The sequence below is a fragment of the Schistocerca serialis genome, chromosome 2, assembly GCF_023864345.2.
Source record: "Schistocerca serialis cubense isolate TAMUIC-IGC-003099 chromosome 2, iqSchSeri2.2, whole genome shotgun sequence".
Classification (NCBI taxonomy): domain Eukaryota; kingdom Metazoa; phylum Arthropoda; class Insecta; order Orthoptera; family Acrididae; genus Schistocerca; species Schistocerca serialis.
In genome coordinates this window covers 398,640,187-398,659,526 of record NC_064639.1, presented here as the reverse complement: position 1 = coordinate 398,659,526, position 19,340 = coordinate 398,640,187, and the positions used below count along the sequence as shown (strand labels likewise).

General features: G+C 35.9%; 1 protein-coding gene across 1 annotated transcript in view; it reads right to left on the bottom strand.

The window, feature by feature from the left end:
• Positions 1-4,153: 4,153 nt before the first annotated feature.
• LOC126455569 (putative defense protein Hdd11) overlaps positions 4,154-19,340 on the bottom strand; it is a 49,673-nt gene continuing 34,486 nt past the window's right edge. The window contains exon 4 of the mRNA XM_050091324.1: positions 4,154-4,666. Within this exon, the coding sequence (XP_049947281.1) occupies positions 4,597-4,666 (70 nt within the window). The 3' untranslated portion in view covers positions 4,154-4,596. The remainder of the gene's footprint in view (positions 4,667-19,340) is intronic.

Genomic DNA, 19,340 nt, shown 5'->3' with positions numbered 1-19,340 from the left:
TTAAAAGATGATCAAGATGAGCTAGTCAGAAATCGTACTTTAGCAAATTATGTTAATGACTACTTCATAAATAGTCCAATCAATCTGCATAAAAATTGTCCTAAGATTAGTAGAACATCAATCCCAGAAGAACAAAGTGTTAATTCATTATTGCTACCTCCCACAAACAAATTGGAAGTTAATCAAATAATAAAAACAATGAAGAATAAAATGTCCTCAGGGATTGACGAGATACCTTGCTCAGTCATGATGAGATGTGATAGTGTCATATCAGACCCACTCTCACACATCATAAACATATCATTTTCAGAAGGTGTCTTTCCACAACGATTAAAAATTGCAAAAGTAAAACCATTGTATAAAAAGGGCAATATACATGAAGTGGGAAACTAAAGACCAATAGCTTTATTATCGGTATTTTCAAAAGTAATAGAGACAGTCATGAAAAACAGAATTACGAAGTACCTCGAGAAATTCAATCTATTGTCTGTAAACCAACACGGCTTCCGCAAAGGAATGAGTACAGAGTCAGCCATCACCCAATTCATTGAAAATATTGTAACGTGGCTAGATAAGAACAACAGTACAGTAGGAATAAATTTGGACCTCTCAAAGGCATTCGATACTGTCCAACATGATATCCTGCTAGACAAATTAGAATATGTCGGTATACGAGGAGTAGCTAAAAAGTGGTTTCAGTCATATCTCCATAATAGGAAACAGGTAGTAGAAATTGCAACAACAAACAGTAAAAACCAAAATATTGTTTACAGATCGGATATTCAGACTGTGCCAATAGGGGTACCGCAGGGGTGTGTTCTAGGACCTCTCCTATTTCTTCTTTACATAAATGATATCAAGATTCCAGTAAATGTTACTCATATAACCCTGTTTGCGGATGACACAAACATTGTAGTAACTGACATAAACTGGGTATTGCCAACATCTGCAACCAGAGTTATAGAATATTTACAAAATTGCTTTGAAGTGAACAAATTAACCATAAATATCTCTAAAACTAATTATATCCATTACAGGAAAGCAAAGTCACACTCTGATCTAGATCTCAGAATACAAAATAAAGAAATTGTGAGAGTTGCTACCACAAAATTCTTAGGTGTACATATAGATGAAAATTTAGACTGGAAATCCCATATCCTGTATCTCTCACATAAGTTAAGCTCTGCTTGCTTTGCTTTACGCGTTATTAGCTTTGTATGTAGTAGGGAATGTAGCAGAGCTGTTTACTTTGCTTATATACATTCTGCTATTACCTATGGCCTCATCTTCTGGGGTCATAGTAAGAAAAATCTCAAAACCATCTTCACTCTACAAAAACAAGCTTTTAGAATAATTACCAACAGTTCAAGGCTAACTCTTTCAAAGCAATTATTTAAACAGCTGAATACTCTACCCCTACCGTGCCTCTAAATACAGAAAAGCGTAATTAATGTAAAATGAAATATTAACAATTTCCAATCCAACTCGGATCTACATACTTACAACACAAGAAAGTGCAATGACATTCATATAAAAAGAGTTAACAAGGCTTTGGCGCAGAAACAAACAAACATACAAGGAAGTAGATTGTATAACAAACTACCGGTAAAGATAAAAATAAAAAAATTATCTTCATTTAAAGACGCAGTATTCAAATTTTTAATGACCAACTGCTATTATAGTGTAAAAGAATACCTGGAATAGCTCCATACTAAACAATTATATTTATGTACTCTGTGCCAATAGTAATTTTTATCTGACTGTTGCTGTGATCTAAATAAATAATATGTACAAAAGTGCTAGAATTGTATGTTATATCTAAATATCAACTGTGTATTCCATGTAAAAAGTCTTTCTCATACATCAATGTAAATAATCAAAGTTGTACATGCTATTTCAATGTGGTCTGATAATACGTAGTCTACTATGCACATCTGTATTTTGTATAGTATTGTTCACCCTATATGTGTGTATATATATACTATGTATTTTTTTGACGAAATCCATGCAATGTAAATTGTCTCTGGATGAATAAACTACTACTACTACTACTACTACTATGAAAAAGGAAATTCTGATTTCTGTGACATGTACACAGAATCAGTGACCTTCTGTATTTTCAAACAGTTTGTACTTGTTGTAAGGCAAGAAATATAAATCAACTGTGAAAGAGGTTTAGACACTTTGAACTCTAGAGCTACATTGTGGAAAGAAAATTTCCCTGCTATGTTAATCTGGTGAAGAGACTCACATTTTTGTCTTGAATCTGATGAAAAAGTATGCATATTGATGTTAGTCTCAATGTTTTTAATAAGGGTATTGTTTCCAGCAGCCATTAAAGGTTGTCTTAAGTTAATTCAGTTTCAGTGATGCAAATGGTGTGAAGGATATATTTTCTTACTGAAAATGTCATAAAGCAGTTTATTTCTTTAAAAAGTGACTGATTTAAAATTGTGGCTATGGAGTACACCCATAAAATCTGCTTACATGGTGATTTACTCTTTTGGGAATATTATTTTCCCATTTTCTGATTTATGAAATCCTATGGTGCCATAAAGGTAATCCAAATCTCATCACAGAACTGTACTTGGACCTATACAAACTCTGCTGATTCTATGAGGACAGTTAAAGGATATTTCTAGGTTACAGGTAACTGAGAAAATTTTGGCTGAGTTGCTGCAGGTCTACAAGACCCTCAGAACCTAGCACAGTGATTTCTAGCAACTTTTGATATCTGTTAGCTTCAACAAAAGCAGTTTATAAATATAAAGAAACACTTAATTAATAAACTAAACTTTAAATAAACTCTAATCAAGCTGTAACAAAAAATGTTTAAATAAATAATAAGATTTTGTTAAATATTTTACTTTAGTCACTTCAGTGCTTAATTCAAAGATCTTCACATGTCTGTACAAGTTATAATGATACTGATAAAACCATTTTTAACACAAGATATTGTCTGACAACTTATAATTTTTGTACATCACCTAGTAGATATATTATTTTAATACCTTCTACTACTTTTCCAGTTAGTGTACATTTTCCTCTTTTGGTTAGCTTCTTTCGTTTTCTCTTTCCGAGCGGTTCCCCATTACTTTTCCACCCTTTTCCTTTCCCTGAGTCCTTTGGGAATTGTTTTAACTTGAGTCTTGTTTGCATGAGGAAAAAGAGATGGATGACCCTGTAGTTTGGTCTTTTTACACCCCAAACCAACCAATCAAATGGTTCTGTGGTTTTCACATTTTCTAAAAGCTGGACAGCCAGGAAATGTCAGAAATGTATGACATTACTGAGTGTCTCAGGAAGCTTATGCAACCTACAGAAATGAAACAGCACTCCAGAAGGCAGCGCACAGTGTGCAGCTGTGTATGTGATGCAATGGAAAGAAAATGTATAGAGGGTTCATTGTGCATTGCATTGTTTGCTACATGTCCCCTGTTTACTACCTGTGTCTGTGTTTGTTGCACTACCAGCTGCAGTAAGACTGACATTCTGAGTAATAAATATGACATTTGATATTTAACATGGTCTCATACCAAAAGGAAAATTCTCTCAAGTAAGCTATAAAATTGTGAGACATAGTTGCTGCTCAGTACTTACCTTCAAGAGAAGTGACAGATAATGTGTCATAGTAACTTATCATAAATAATAAAATTCTATTACAAATATTTTCTGGTTCATCTTCCATTAGAATTTACTTGGTGCTCTTGACTTAGCCAATGTTTTCTTCCCATATTTACATAATTTTTCTCATTCTATTTTTTTCCTTATTCTCCACCACATCTCTTAGTATTGTTTACCACTGTTGCTGTTATTAACTTAAAGTAGTTAGTTTCATATCAAAAAATAAAGGCAAATATTTGTTGTTTTATGTTTTATAGGTGATTAAATGTGTTCCACTGAAAGAAATGTAAGATTATGTTTAAAAAATTAATTTTAAACAGTATGGAAGTAAGTAATACAGTAATATATGTAGAATGAGGTTTCCAGATATATTTGTCTCATGAAGGGTCTTTACATTTAGGCCAAATTGTTGTTAAACTTTTGATCTGCAATTACCTAAGAATATCATACTCTAATTCTTTTCATGTCATTGAAAATTATATTTTCTGGAATTATTTGCAACTGTGTTGTTGAAAATAGAAAATTCTAGTTTGTTTTGGGAATTCTGTATTTGTGAAACATTTCTTGATGACATACACAGCTTCACTGATGTCCTCCATTTATTACACCTGAACAGTTCTTAGTCATTTTAGTTTGAACATATGGTGTACTCATTGTACTGATTTTTATTTTCGACTAGTGTCTGTCTATTTCACACTTATTTACCTATAAATACACTTTCAGTCCTTTAGCTTCTGTAAATAAACAATGTGTCACATTGTGGAAAGTTGCATTTAATATTTTAGTGTTAGATATCATCATTTTGCCTAACATGTTCCTTGTGATTTCACAAAGATTGTTTCATGAGAAAAGTTCCATCAGCCATGGACTGACAGTCTCATTGAACTTTAAGAGTTTTCATTTCTTGTTCATGTGGTATTAAAGTGTTTCCCACAGTTTCAGTACTGTATAGAAAGCACTCACTGCTTGCATCTACTTCACTGAAATGGGCTCAGATTTCTCAGCAACCCAGAAGGTACCTCCATCTTTAGCAACTGTACATCTGTGAAAAAAAAATTATCAATAAGACAAAGGATACAAACAGGTTAACATTGATACACTTTGGTTTATAATATCATTAAAGACTAATTTACAATCAATAACTTCAGAACTATTGAGATGATCTGAGCTGATATTTTGTAAACATGCAGATTACTTAATTAAAATAAGCATCCCATTAATTTTCTTAATCCACTGAAGAGCACCAGTATCCTGTATGGCTGGGAAAAGCAGAGAGGTCAGTTACTGTCTTTTATGGACTGTAAGTCCCTATGGGCTGCAAAACTCACGTCAATTTTTAAGCACTTTTTTTAAAAAAAATTTACCATTCTTATCAATAGATTGCAAAGCCAGACTAAAAAAAAATTCTTAGTTTATAAAACTGAACTGATCTTTAAAATGCCTGAAAATTATTATCTGAACTTTCTTCTTCTTCTTCTTATCTTCAACATCACTGTTGTCCTCTTCATATGTAAGATGGTCTTCACTGGCATCAAGAGCACCGCTTATGTTGCAGTTCTTGAAAGATTTAGCAATAATGTCTCCTCTCTCTCTAGACCATGACTGTTTTATCCACTGACACACTTGTTTGATTGAAGGTCGTTTTAAAGCTCCCTGCAGTGTGAATTCATGTTGGATTTCATATTTCATGCATTTGTTCCATTCCTCTTTCATATACTCTTTACATGATTTATTTATCAAGACATCAAGAGTTTGCAATTGTGAAGTAAGTCCTCCCAAAATCTCTGTCACATAATTTTTCAAATGATTACTAAATTGATCTAACACAAGAAGAGAATTCTTCTTCAATAAAGCATCTTTCCTTCTCTCCCACACTCTGTTAATCCAAAATTTCATACCAGCCTGATCCATTCAACTCTTGTCACATAGTGAACAACAACATCTGGCGGTGTTTCAGAAGGTTTTTTGCATTGTTTTGCCATTGAAAATTATCATTGGATTAAGTTTAGCACCATCAGCACAACGTGAAAGGACCACAGTGTAGTGCACTTTTTCGTGTCAACTTGTTTTCATAGTTACAATTTCAGCACCTTTCTGTTAATCAGCATGTAAAATTTTAGAGAAGTTTCATTGATTTTCACTATATGGATAATTCCACACTGGTTTCCTTTCAATGTTGAATAATAATGCAATGAAAGATAATATTTTCTCTTCATACTCTTGTGGCATTTCCTGAGATACTTTCGTTTTGATTTGCATGCTAAGTCCACGACACTTCATAAACCTTTAGCACCAACCATCTCCACCCTTAAAGTCTGTTAAGTTCCACTGTAGTACCAGCTTCTGAGTGTGTATTTGAATCATTCTTGTATTAGTTCCAGTGCCATTTTGATGGTGTCCTTGAATCCATTTCAATATGTCTTCTTCTAGTTTGGCCATTTTGCAGTCAGTTCTCCATTTGCACATTTAGTCTTCTTCATTTCTTTCAGTTCTTCATTGTGGTTTGATGAACTCTCTGCCAGGTGCTTATGTGTGATTTGGGGAGTATCCAGATAGATGTAGATGTACTAGCCCACCAATTGTGAACAGTTTTTTGTATTGGTGGAATGCTGAAATGCCACGCAGCTGGTCTGTTTCCATGTTATTCTGCATAGGCTATTGGTTTTAATTTGTGGCCCACATTATATGAATATCTTTTATTTTTTTCCATTATCAAACTAGCTACTAACAAATATATTGTACTATTACTGATAACACAAATCACTTTCAATTCAAGTTCACTGGGACCATAGACTGCAATAATGCATCATAGACTAGACAGTGTTCTGGGTTTGTGATGTTGGGGTGGGAGGGAGACAGTGTTATCAAGCTTGTGAATCCCCGCAACTCATGTTCATTGCATTGGTACACTGTTGCTGCCCTAGTTGAATCTAATGCTGCTGGATAGAGATAGGTCTCCTGCAGACATTTTTAAGACTGGTGGAAATTTTAAATCAAACAGTGGACATGTTTATATTAATTTTGGGTGTGGTATAAGACACACCTGAATTTTGGAGGCAATTTTTCCATATGTGTCATGATTAAAGAACTCTATAAGATCAATATGAATTATGCAAGCACTTATTTTGTGAAACCATGTTCACTCTTCATGAAACACATATGCATATAATTTTTTAAAGCCAATTGACAACTATTTTGAAGCCAATAATTACCTTTTCCAATCTTTTTTTTTTCCCGTTCTCTTTGGAACCTCCGTATTTCATATTTAAGATGTTCACTTACTTTTAACATTATTCAATAATGCCAAATTTCAAGTGGTTTTATTTTATTTTTCTCTGGATTTCCCATGATCTGTTTTTCACATCCATACAATCAGTCTACATCTAGATGTAGATTTAGAGAAATTATCTCCTCAGTAATGTATCAGTATTTCACACTATGAGAGCTGTTATATTTGAGAAAGTATTCTTTGTCTGTGCAGATAATTCTTATATTATCCTCATTGTTTCAGTCATCCTGTATAACCTTGCTTCCTAGATAGGAGAAGTCTTTCACTTTTTCTATTTTTGAATCACTCATCCATTCACTAATTTTCAGCAGATCCCATCAAAAAGGAGAACTTCTACGGATGTGAAACAAGTCAAGGTACACATTAACAAAAGACAAACAACAGAAATCTGTATACTGCAATAACAATAAACTATCACTATACTATTTAATGCTGTTCATGTTAAGTTAGTTACATGTTCCATATAACATTGAATGATTTTTTTTTTTTTTTTTTTTTTTTTTTCGAAATGATGTGGAATGAGTCAGTTTAGAGGATATATATACATGATTAGGGTTAACATTAATGAACACATTATTATTTTAGTCCTACAATTAAAAACATGGTGTTTTGTTTACAGGCTACCAGTTTTTAAGTAGAAATTTGTCAATGGACTAGAAGTAGCTGTCCAGGACAATTGATCTGAAGTTAGATTTAAAACTTAATATGTTATTGGTTAAATGATCAAAGGCTTTTGTTGCTACATATTGATTTCCTTTACAAGCTATTGGCAGCTTTAATAGTTGGTCATACCGGTAATTTTTCCTTCTAGTGTTGCAGGTATGGACTTTATTATTGCTTTGTGAAAGCACAGTTAAAATGCCTAGCTCCTTGAAAAATGCTTGGTTTTGTGCAGTCAATACTTTCTTTTTAAGTGATGATTTACCCCAGAAAAGTATTCCATAGGCTATTACTGAGTGTAAATACACAAATTATGTCAGGAGATTGATTTGTTTGTTTCCAAGACTAGGAATTATATGAAGGGCAAACATACCTGAACTTAACTCTTCAAGAAACTCAGTAATAAGCTTCTTCTAATTTTCATCATTATGTACACCCAAAAATTTGGAGCATTCTACCCTATTTACTGATTCATGTTCATGTGCTACATCAATTGTTGGTATGACCATTAGATGTACAGAACTGAATATAGTGTATGGTTTTCAAAACTGAGGGAGAGTCCATTTTCTGAGAACCACTTTATAATTCTTTGGAAAATATCATTTACCATCTCTTCTGTTGCTGTCTCTCTAATGGGATTTATTATAACACTAGTATTGTCTCCAAGAAGCTCCAATTCTGTTTGTTGAATGATAAGTGGAAGGTCATTCACATATATAAAGCATAGGAGCGGGCCCAAAATTGAACCCAGGGGCCTTCCTTTGTGATTTCTTCCCAGTCACTAAATTAGTCACTAAGTTAGGTAGAAAAAAAGTTGCTAATTTGAAAACACCTGTTGTCTGATAGTGCTTCTGTCCAATAGGAAGCTTAATATTTACTTGATTACAATGGTGTGTTTCAAAAGAAAATATTCAACTATATCTTTAAGTAAGGAACCCTGTTTACAGTACATAACTACTTGTCATACACCTTTACAATGAACCCTGCTACTTGAGATACAGCTAACAGAAATTTTCAATCTTTAAATATTCAGATAATTTGTCGATAAAATAGCTCATGAGGTACACATTTAATTTTCTTTTGGAGTGGTTGGGATCCTCAATTTCTTGTTTTGTCTTTGATGGAGACCTGTTAAATATTTTCTTTATGAACCCTAGACATGGAGGCCACGTTTATATACATTTTTTTTTGTGTTTTGTGTAGGTCATAATTCAGCTGAAATTAATTTCTTGTATCAGCAGCAAAAGCCATTGAGGAGTTAATGTGTTGGGTAGCGAGTGTAAGAATTCCTTAAAAAGGCTACTCAAAGATTTAGGCAGCCCATTAATTTTCGTAATTAATGTGCTGAAGAACACCAGTGTCTTGTGTGGTTACCTAATTCCAAACAAACCCCATTACGTCATTCCTAATTTTGATGTTAAGTATGTTAGGATGGAACTTTCTGTCTTTCTATTACTTTTCTTAACCTCTGCTTTAGTTTTGTTTATCCTTAAGCCATATTACCTACTAAGTATGTTGTCTGCTCCATTCAGCAGGTGTTCCTTACTTTCAGCCAGATGGCCCATGTTATCTTGAATATTATCATATATTTTTGCTGAGCACTTTCACTTCACTTCCAAATTTTCACTTTACCTCCTTCATTGCTTCTTTGGTGTACAATTTAAACAGCAGTGCTGGTACACAGCAATCCTCCCTTCCACACTACTTAACATGAGTTTACTTTCTCAAACTTCACTTTTTTTCTCCTACATCTACATCTACATCTACATTGATACTCCGCAAGCCACCCAACGGTGTGTGGCGGAGGGCACTTTACGTGCCACTGTCATTACCTCCCTTTCCTGTTCCAGTCGCGTATGGTTCGTGGGAAGAACGACTGTCTGAAAGCCTCTGTGCGCGCTCTAATCTCTCTAATTTTACATTCGTGATCTCCTCGGGAGGTATAAGTAGGGGGAAGCAATATATTCGATACCTCATCCAGAAACGCACTCTCTCGAAACCTGGCGAGCAAGCTACACCGCGATGCAGAGCGCCTCTCTTGCAGAGTATGCCACTTGAGTTTATTAAACATCTCCGTAACGCTATCACGGTTACCAAATGACCCTGTGACGAAACGCGCCGCTCTTCTTTGGATCTTCTCTATCTCCTCCGTCAGACCGATCTGGTACGGATCCCACACTGATGAGCAATACTCAAGTATAGGTCGAACGAGTGTTTTGTAAGCCACCTCCTTTGTTGATGGACTACATTTTCTAAGCACTCTCCCAATGAATCTCAACCTGGTACCCGCCTTACCAACAATTAATTTTATATGATCATTCCACTTCAAATCGTTCCGCATGCATACTCCCAGATATATTACAGAAGTAACTGCTACCAGTGTTTGTTCCGCTATCATATAATCATACAATAAAGGATCCTTCTTTCTATGTATTCGCAATACATTACATTTGTCTATGTTAAGGGTCAGTTGCCACTCCCTGCACCAAGTGCCTATCCGCTGCAGATCTTCCTGCATTTCGCTACAATTTTCTAATGCTGCAACTTCTCTGTATACTACAGCATCATCCGCGAAAAGCCGCATGGAACTTCCGACACTATCTACTACTTCGTTTTTGTCAATTTTATAGATTACTAGATTGTCTCTCTAAATTAGTTCTAATTGTCTGAAGATTGCAAAACCTTTCATTTATTCATACACACATCACGTTCTCTGAACTCCATCATGAAGGGCAGCCTTTGAGGATATGAACTGAGACAAATTATATGTCAAGCACCCACAGCAGGCTACTTCTATAGAGTATACGGTAGCCTGCAGCCAGGCGATTAGCGCGAGTTTTGGTGTTCTCGTAAAGTTAAGTCATTTTAGATTATAAAAATAAATAGTTTAGTACTGATTAAATGGTAAATAGGTGTATTAGTGTGCTTTTTAAGCGTACCATTAAAGGTTTCATTTTTCTTTACGTAATATAGCAGAAAATGCAAAAAGATTGTACAGTCGTATTTTACGTTTACGTTTTGCCACAGCAAGTCAATAGAATTTCGTTTAGTTCCTCTTTGTTCTCTCCAGCCAGTTTAACTGCAGTGTACCTCTTCATTATTTAACTCACATTTCCAGGAAGTAGGGTAAAGTTTAAGTTGTTGTTTCAGAAACTTTGCACTGTTGTTTTTGTTTACACACAGTCGCATGTAGGCCAAATTTGTGGAACCATATTTTTGTGTTTATTTGTAATTTAACTGACGTTTATCATGAGTGAAAAGTGCTTGACTTGTCGTAGAATTGTTAGGTCGGGGCTTTGGTGTGACGGGTGCTGTAGTTTTTTCCATGTGGGTGACTGTAGTGGTGTGGGAATAGGGGAAGTAAATGAGATTCATCAGTGGTTTTGTAGGATATGTAGTATAGACAGGAAGATACTAGAACAGGAGGGGAAAATTGCCACCCTTCAGGCTGAGTTAGACAAGGCCAGGGGAGATCTTGACAGGTTAAGAAGGGAGAAGGGTAAAGAGAGGTGGGAAGTGGCAACAGGCAACAGGAGGAACAGGTCTAGAACTTTGTCTGACAGCTTCGTGGTGAATGTAGAAAATCGATTTGATCCATTGCTTCAGGTAGAAGCTGGTGAGCCTCAAGCAGTTGCAGGTGCAGACAGGGCACAACAAATTTTCAGCAGCAAATTGAAAAGTAAGAATGTAGGGAAATCAGTAAAGAGAAAGAAAGTGTTGTTGTTAGGTAGTTCCCATGCAAGAGGTGTTGACCAACTTTTGCAGGATGAACTAGGATCAGAATACCATCACCAATTTTTTTGAATCTTGTGCTGGTCTTGAGCAGGTGACAGAGGATTTAGGATCACTTTGCAAAGATTTCACAAAGGAAGACACTGTGGTTATAGTGGGTGAGGCAGGTAATAGTATTGACAGAGATCCTGGGTACAGTACACAGTGTGACCTGGCAAAGATTGCATCAGCATCGAAGCATACTAGTGTTGAGTTTGTATCTGTTCTTGGGCGCCATGACTGACCTCATTTGAATTCTTCTGTCAAAAGAGTTAATTTGGAGTTGGAACGGCTGCTTATGTCGGGTGCAGGGTCACACATTGGTGTGGTTACTGTTGATTCTCTCAATAGGTGGGATTACACTAGGCATGACCTTCACCTCAACAGGAAAGGGGAGGGTAAACTGGCTGGGAAATCAGTAGGAAAGTTAAAGGGGGGAGGCACTGTCATGAGTGATAAAATACCAGTGGTTATAGGGTTCAGAAAAGACCCTTTTTTAGGGTAGGGAGGATAGAAAGAAACCAAATTTTAAGAGAGGTTAGGACTGAGACAAACCTTCAGTTTGAGAAAGAAACCAAAACACATAATTCTAGCTTTTTACATCAGCATAAACAGCTATTGGTTAAAAATTTTCAACAGTCAGCAGATATTTCAACTTTACTCAATTTTAACTCAGTCAATGTGAAATGTCAGCTATCTTTATTGTGTCAAAATATTCGAGGACTGAGAAATAAAATTAATGAATTAATTGTCTGCATAGATGAATTAGAGTCTTCAAACCTATCTGACATAATCTGCCTCTCTGAAGATCATGTGACCACCGGTATAGAACTTTTAAGTGTTACAGGGTTTAGGTTAGCATCTCACTTTTGTAGAGCAGTACTGGAGAAAGGAGGAGTTGCCACATTCATTAGGAACTGTCATAAATTTAAGAACATAGACATTCATAAATTTTGCCTAGAACAACATATGGAAGCATGTGCAACAGAAGTAGAATTTCACAAAAAGTCCTTCATAATATTAAGTGTACATTGAGCACCTGCAGGTAACTTTAATCTGTTCATAAACCACCTTGAAGCTGTACTGGCCCATTTAACAACCAAAAACAAAGAAATAGTGGTTGCTGGTGATTTCAATGTAGATTTCCTTAAAGACTCTCCCAATAACTTATTTGAGTTAGAAACACTATCATTCAACTTAATTCCCACTGTAAAGTTTCCCACTAGGGTAGCCAATTGCTCACAAACAGCCATTGATAATATCTTTACAGAAAAGTCCAATGAACAAAATTATGTTACAAAACCAATAGTTAATGACCTCACAGACCATGACATCCAGTTCCTTCTGTTAAATGTTTATACTGAACAGGATATAAAATCTGTTAAATCTGAGCTGAAGAGGGTAATCAATAAGCTAAAAATTGATTACTTTAGGACACACCTCAGAGACATTCACTGGAACAATGTTTACAGTGCTCATGGCATGAGTGAAAAATACAACACTTTTGCTGATAAACTGCTTACGTTATTTTTCTCCAAAACTAACCAAGGTTAGAGCAAAGTCTACAAAGAAGCCATTGATTACTCAAGGAATAGGGGTATCTTGTAAAACAAAAAGAAAACTGTTTCTGTCAATCCGAAACAGTTCTGATGTTGATGCTACAGCAGATTACAAGAAATACTGCAAAATATTAAAGACAAGTAATACGGACATCAAAGCAAATATATTACAAGGAAAAGATAGTCATATCAGATGACAAAATAAAGACAATATGTGATATAGTGAAGTAGGAGACTGGTAGAACCAGACATGAAGAGGAACAAATAGCATTAAGAATAAATGATACATCGGTGACAGGTGTGTATAGTGTTGCAGAACTTTTTAACAAACATTTTATAACTGTTACTGAAAAGATGTGGTTGTCAGATTCTGTAGATGCTCCTATGGAATACCTCAGACTAGACATTTCAAGTAACTTCCATAATATGAATTTGACCCTCACGACCCCAGCAGAAATAATTTCCATCATAAAATCTTTAAAATCAAAAACATATAGTGGGTATGATGAAATATCAACAAAGTTAATTAAAGAATGTGATTCTGAGTTAAGTAACATATTAAGCTATCTGTGTAACCAGTCATTTATGAGTGGAATATTCCCTGAATGGTTAAAATATGGTTAAGTTAAGCCACTGTTTAAGAAGGGAGATAAAGAAATAGCATCAAATTTCTGTCCAATTTCACTTTTGCCAGCATTCTCAGAAATTTAGAAAAAGTAATGTACAATTGGCTTTATAACCATCTTATCTCAAATAACATTTGCAGTTCGGATTTCTAAAGGGTTCTGATATTGAGAAGGCTATCTACACTTACAGTGAAAATGTTCTTAATTCATTAGACAAAAAATTGCAGGCAACTGGTATATTTTGTGATCTGTCAAAGGCATCTGACTGTGTAAATCACAATATCCTTTTAAGTAAATTAGAATATTATGGTGTAACAGGAAATGCTGCTTAATGGTTCAAATCTTACATCTCTGGCAGGAAACAAAGGATGTTATTAGGAAAGAGACATGTATTAAGCTATCAGGCATCATCCAACTGGGAACTAATTACATGTGGGGTCCCACAAGGTTCCATTTTAGGCCCCTTACTTTTTCTTGTTTATATCAATGACCTTTCATCAGTAACATTACCAAATGCTAAGTTCATTTTATTTGCCGACGACACAGACATTGCAATAAATAGCAAATCAAGCGTAGCCTTAAAAAGACTGGCTAATAAAATATTTGTGGATATTAATCACTGGTTCCAAGCCAATTCTTTGTCACTAAACTTTGAAAAAACACACTACACGCAGTTCAGAACTTGTAAGGGGTGTCCCACGAGTATATGCCTAACATATGATGACAAGCAGTTAGAAGCATTCTTGGGATTACAGCTTGATAATAAATTCAACTGCAAGGGGCACACCACAGAACTGCTGAAGCATCTTAACAAATCTGTATTCACAATGCGAAATGTGTCAGGCATAGGGGATACAAAAACGAAAAAGCTGTCGTACTATGCTTACTTTCATTCCATAATGTCATATGGGATTATTTTTTGGGGTAATTCATCAAGCCAAGCTGAAGTTTTCTGGGCACAAAAATGTGCAGTAAGAGTTATATGTGGTGTGAACTCAAGAATATCCTGCAGAAGCCTGTTTAGGGAACTAGGGATACTAAGTACTGCTTCCCAATATATTTATTCCTTAACGAAATTTGTCATTAAAAATGTATCACTTTTTCAAACCAACAGCTCAATTCATGGAATAAATACTAGAAATAAGAATAATCTTCACAAGGATTTAAAGTCACTTACTCTTGTACAAAAAGGTGTGATTATTTAGGAACACACATTTTCAATAACTTGCCAGCAGCCATAAAAAGCTTAACGGCCAATGAAATTCAGTTTAAGAGAAGCCCAAAGGATTTATTGGCGGTCAACTCCTACTCCATTGATGAATTTCTCAGTAGAACCAACTGATTTGTGTGTATATCTGTATATAAGTCCAATATAACTTCTGCACAATTTCAGTGCAGTAATGTGTTCATTGTAAATAAGTATTATAGTAGTTCTATTACATGTTTATTACCTTATAAATAAATAAAACTTTTTTATTTTAAATTCAGTGCATTAGTGTTTGTAAAATAATTCTTTCATTTAGTGTTCATAAAAAAATGACAATCATTCCACTTGGGACCTGTGGAAGGTACATTACCTTATTTGTTTCAGTTGTAAATATTTGTGAGGTGTAGCCCTAGTGGGTGATGGGAGTGGCAACAGCTCCTTCTTATCCCACCCAGTTGCCAATCCCATCAATCATTTTTGATGAAGGCATTACTGGCCAAAAGCTTTTTTTGTGCCAGTCTTGTAGTTCTGCCTATCTGCAACTCAGCATCTCCGCTACATGGTGAGTAGCAACTTTTCTTTACATAATATTGTTAGCTATAGATATCTAGAGCATGTTTGTCAACTTCTTGACTGTGCAGTCATCTTTGTCAAGTTGTGTCATTGACTGTAAGATTTCAACAAGGGACTTTGGCTATTACATGAGTTCTTGTGCTGATGTTCAAAATATAAAGTAATCCAAGAATATAGCAAAAATAGTTTGGAAATTATTAAATAAAAAACAAATAAAAATTAGTATCTAAATGAAATTACACTGTCAAAACCAGCTGCAGTAAAAATGGTGACACTTTCAAATCATTGGTCAGCAAGTTCAAAGATTACTTTCTCACAGTGGCTGAGAATTGTGCATCCACTAATAAACAATCAAAACAGATGCATTAGATTTTAGTTGGGCAAACACTACATAGACCAGCAGTAAGCATTAGTGTTATAAATATAGCCAACAAGGAAAATAAAGAATTCACTGGATCACCAAAAAGTAGTAATTCTGCTGATTATTAAACTCTTTCACTGACATGATAGGATTATCCATATGCTATCTTTGTAACCAGTCAGTGATTCATGGGAAAAAATCAACTGAAAGACTTGAACCTTCTGCAGTAAAATCCAACTATAAAACTGCAGATAACCAAACCACCTCTAATTACAGTCAAATTTCACTCCAGCCTTTCCAAAAGTGTTTGAAAAAGTGATCTATGACAGAATACTGATTCATATAACAGGGCAGAACATTATAACTGCTCCTGAGTTTTGTCATTTTTAAGGAATTTTACAAAGGGAAAACAATACAGGACTTCATAAATGAAGTGGTGGGAAAGCTAACAAGAAAAATTATGACATTAATATATTTTGTTTCCTTGGCAAATCCACAAGCATATTAATTAAGAAACCAGACTCAGTCTTATCAGACACAGCTCAAACAAACCTAAAAGCGATTAAAGCTAACAGTTTAAGCCTGAATCTAACAAAGACTAATAATATGTAATTTCTAAAAAGCAATAATGGCATGTTATCACCAGAAGTAGACATTAATAATCACATACTAAATGAAACATCCTGTGTAACATTCCTTGACTCCAGTTGGATAATAATTTAAAATGGAGCCAACACATAGATAAGCAATTGAGACGCTCAGTTCAGTGTTGCCCTGAGAAGCATAATTCACTGTGTTGGATGAAAACCAAGAGCGTTTGCTTATTTTGGATAATTTTGTTCCTTAGTGTCTTATGAAATGTATCTTCTGGATCAGTGCACTTAAATTTAATAGGGGGTTTATTTAGCAAAAGTGAGTAGTATGAACATGGTGTAGAGTAGATACTGTAACCATATGCCTTGAAGAAGCCTTTTTCAGATCTTGGAATTCTGACAATGGCTTCCCATCATATTCTCTATTAATTTTGTTTTGTTTTGTTTTGCTGACAATAAAAATCAGTTAAAGCTGAACCATGATTTACACTGAATGAAGTTATGTGCCCAGGGGGAAGTTATTCAACAAACTCGAATCTAACATAAAGCTCAAAATTGGAGATTACTATAGCTGTAGCAGTTTTCAGTCAGAAGACTGGTTTCATGTACCTCTCCACACTCATCTGTCTTGTGCTAGTCTCTTTATCTTCGAATACTACTGCAATTCATGCCTTTGTTTCACTCTAAAAATTTTAACCCCCACCCCTCAAAAACTTCCCTCCATTCCCAAGCAACTATTCTTTGACGCCTCACGATATGGCCTACCAACCAATCTCTTCTTTTAGTCAAGTTGTGCCATAAATTTCATTTTCCAGTCTGTTTCAGTGCCTCCTCATTAGCTATTCTATCTACATATCTAATGTCCAGCATACTTCAGTACTACCACATTTCAAAAACTATTCTCTTCGTGGCTGAACTGCTTAGCATCTGCATTTCACACCTATAAAAGAGTACAATCCAGACAAATACCTTCACAATAGACTTCCTATCACTTAGATTTAAATTAGATGTTAACAAATTCTTCTTTGTCAGTAATGTTTCTCTTGCTGTTGCCAGTCTGCATTTTACACTACGTGATTAAAAGTATCCGGATGCCCTCAAAAACAGGGATATCCTTAAACTGACTTGATTACTGAAGTGCCTTAGTAGTAAAGAATACACTATGTGATCAAAAGTATCTGAAAAACCCCTAAAACATATGTTTTTCATATTAGGTGCATTGTGCTGCCACCTACTGCCAGGTACTCCATATCAGCGACCTCAGTACCTAGTCATTAGACATCATGAGAGAGCAGAATGGGTTGCTCTGCAGAACTCACGGACTTTGAACATGGTCACGTGATTGGGTGTCACTTGTGTCAAATGTCTGTATGCAAGATTTTGACACTTCTAAATATCCCTAGGTCCACTGTTTCTGATGTGATAGTGAAGTGGAAACATAAAGGGACACACACAGTACAAAAGCGTACAGGCCGACCTCATCTGTTGACTGACAGAGACCGCCGAAAGTTGAAGAGTGTTGTAATGTGTAATAGGCAGACATCTATCCAGACCATCACACAGGAATACCAAACTGCATCAGGATCCACTGAAAGTACTGTGATCGTTAGGCGGGAGGTGAGAAAACTTAGATTTCATGGTTGAGCGACTGCTCAAAGCCACACATCTTGCTGGTCAATGCCAAACGATGCCTTGCTTGGTGTAAGGAGCTTAAACATTGGATGATTGAACAGTGGAAAAATGTTGTGTGGAGTGACAAATCATGGTACACAATGTGGCAATCCTTTGGCAGGGTGTGGGTATGGCAAATGCCTGGTGAACATCATCTGCCAATCCGTGTAGTGTCAACAGTAAAATTCAAAGGCGATGGTGTTATGGTGTGGTTGTGTTTTGCATGAAGGGGGCTTGCACCCCTTGTTGTTTTGCATTGTATTATCACAGCACAGGCCTACATTGATGTTTTAAGCACATTCTTACTTTCCACTGTCGAGGAGCAATTCGAGGATGGTGATTGGATCTTTCAACACGATCGAGCACCTGTTCATAATTCATGGCCTGTGGTGGAGTGATTACATGACAATAACATCCCTGTAATGGACTGGCCTGCACAGAGTCCTGACCTGAATCCTACAGAACACCTTTGGAATGGTTTGGAACACCGACTTCATGCCGGGCCTCACTGACTGACATCAGTATCTCTCCTCAGTGCAGCTCTCTGTGAAGAATGGGCTGCCATTGCCCAACAAACCTTCCAGCACCTGATTGGACATATGCCTGCGAGAGTGGAAGCTGGCATCAAGGCTAAGGGTGGGCCAACACAATACTGAATTCCAGCATTACCAATGGAGGGTGCCACAAAGTTGTAAGTCATTTTCAGCCAGATGTCTGGATACATTTGATCACATAGTGTATGTTTTCTCTCCTGTGCCCAGCTTCAGTTATTTTGTTGCACAAGCAACAAAACTTACCTACTACTTTAAGTACACAATTTTCTAATCTAACTCCTTCAGTATTGCCTGATTTAAATTGACTAAATTCCACAACCCTTGCTTCCCTTTTGTTGAGCTCATCTTATAACCAGATTTCAACTGTCCTTGGTTTTTCTTTACTGCATTGCCAATGTACAGATGATAGTCAGATGTATGCTACATCCCCATCTCTTTCACTTTGCAACCGTTGCACCTCCTTCCATCTCCTGTAGCTCTTATAACTGCAGCCTGTTTGCTGTACACATTGTAAATATCCTTTTGCTCTCTGTATTTTGTCTCTGCTAGCTTTAGAATTTCAAAGATTGTACTCCAGTCAACATTGTCAGAAGCTCTAAATCTACAAAAGCTATAAATGTAGGCTTGCCTTTCTTCAATCCATCTTCAAAATATGTTTTAGGGTCTGTACTGAGTCATGGGAATCCTGGAAAAACATAAATTCTGTCCATAGGCCCTGGCGTGTCCATCTGTAGCAACTGACCTCTGTGTTATTGTCTACCAATGGTGTCATTGGATGTAGTATGCAGGGGTGTGAGGTCACCACACTGCTCTCCCGGCCATTGTCAGTTTTTGTGACCTTGAGGTGCTACT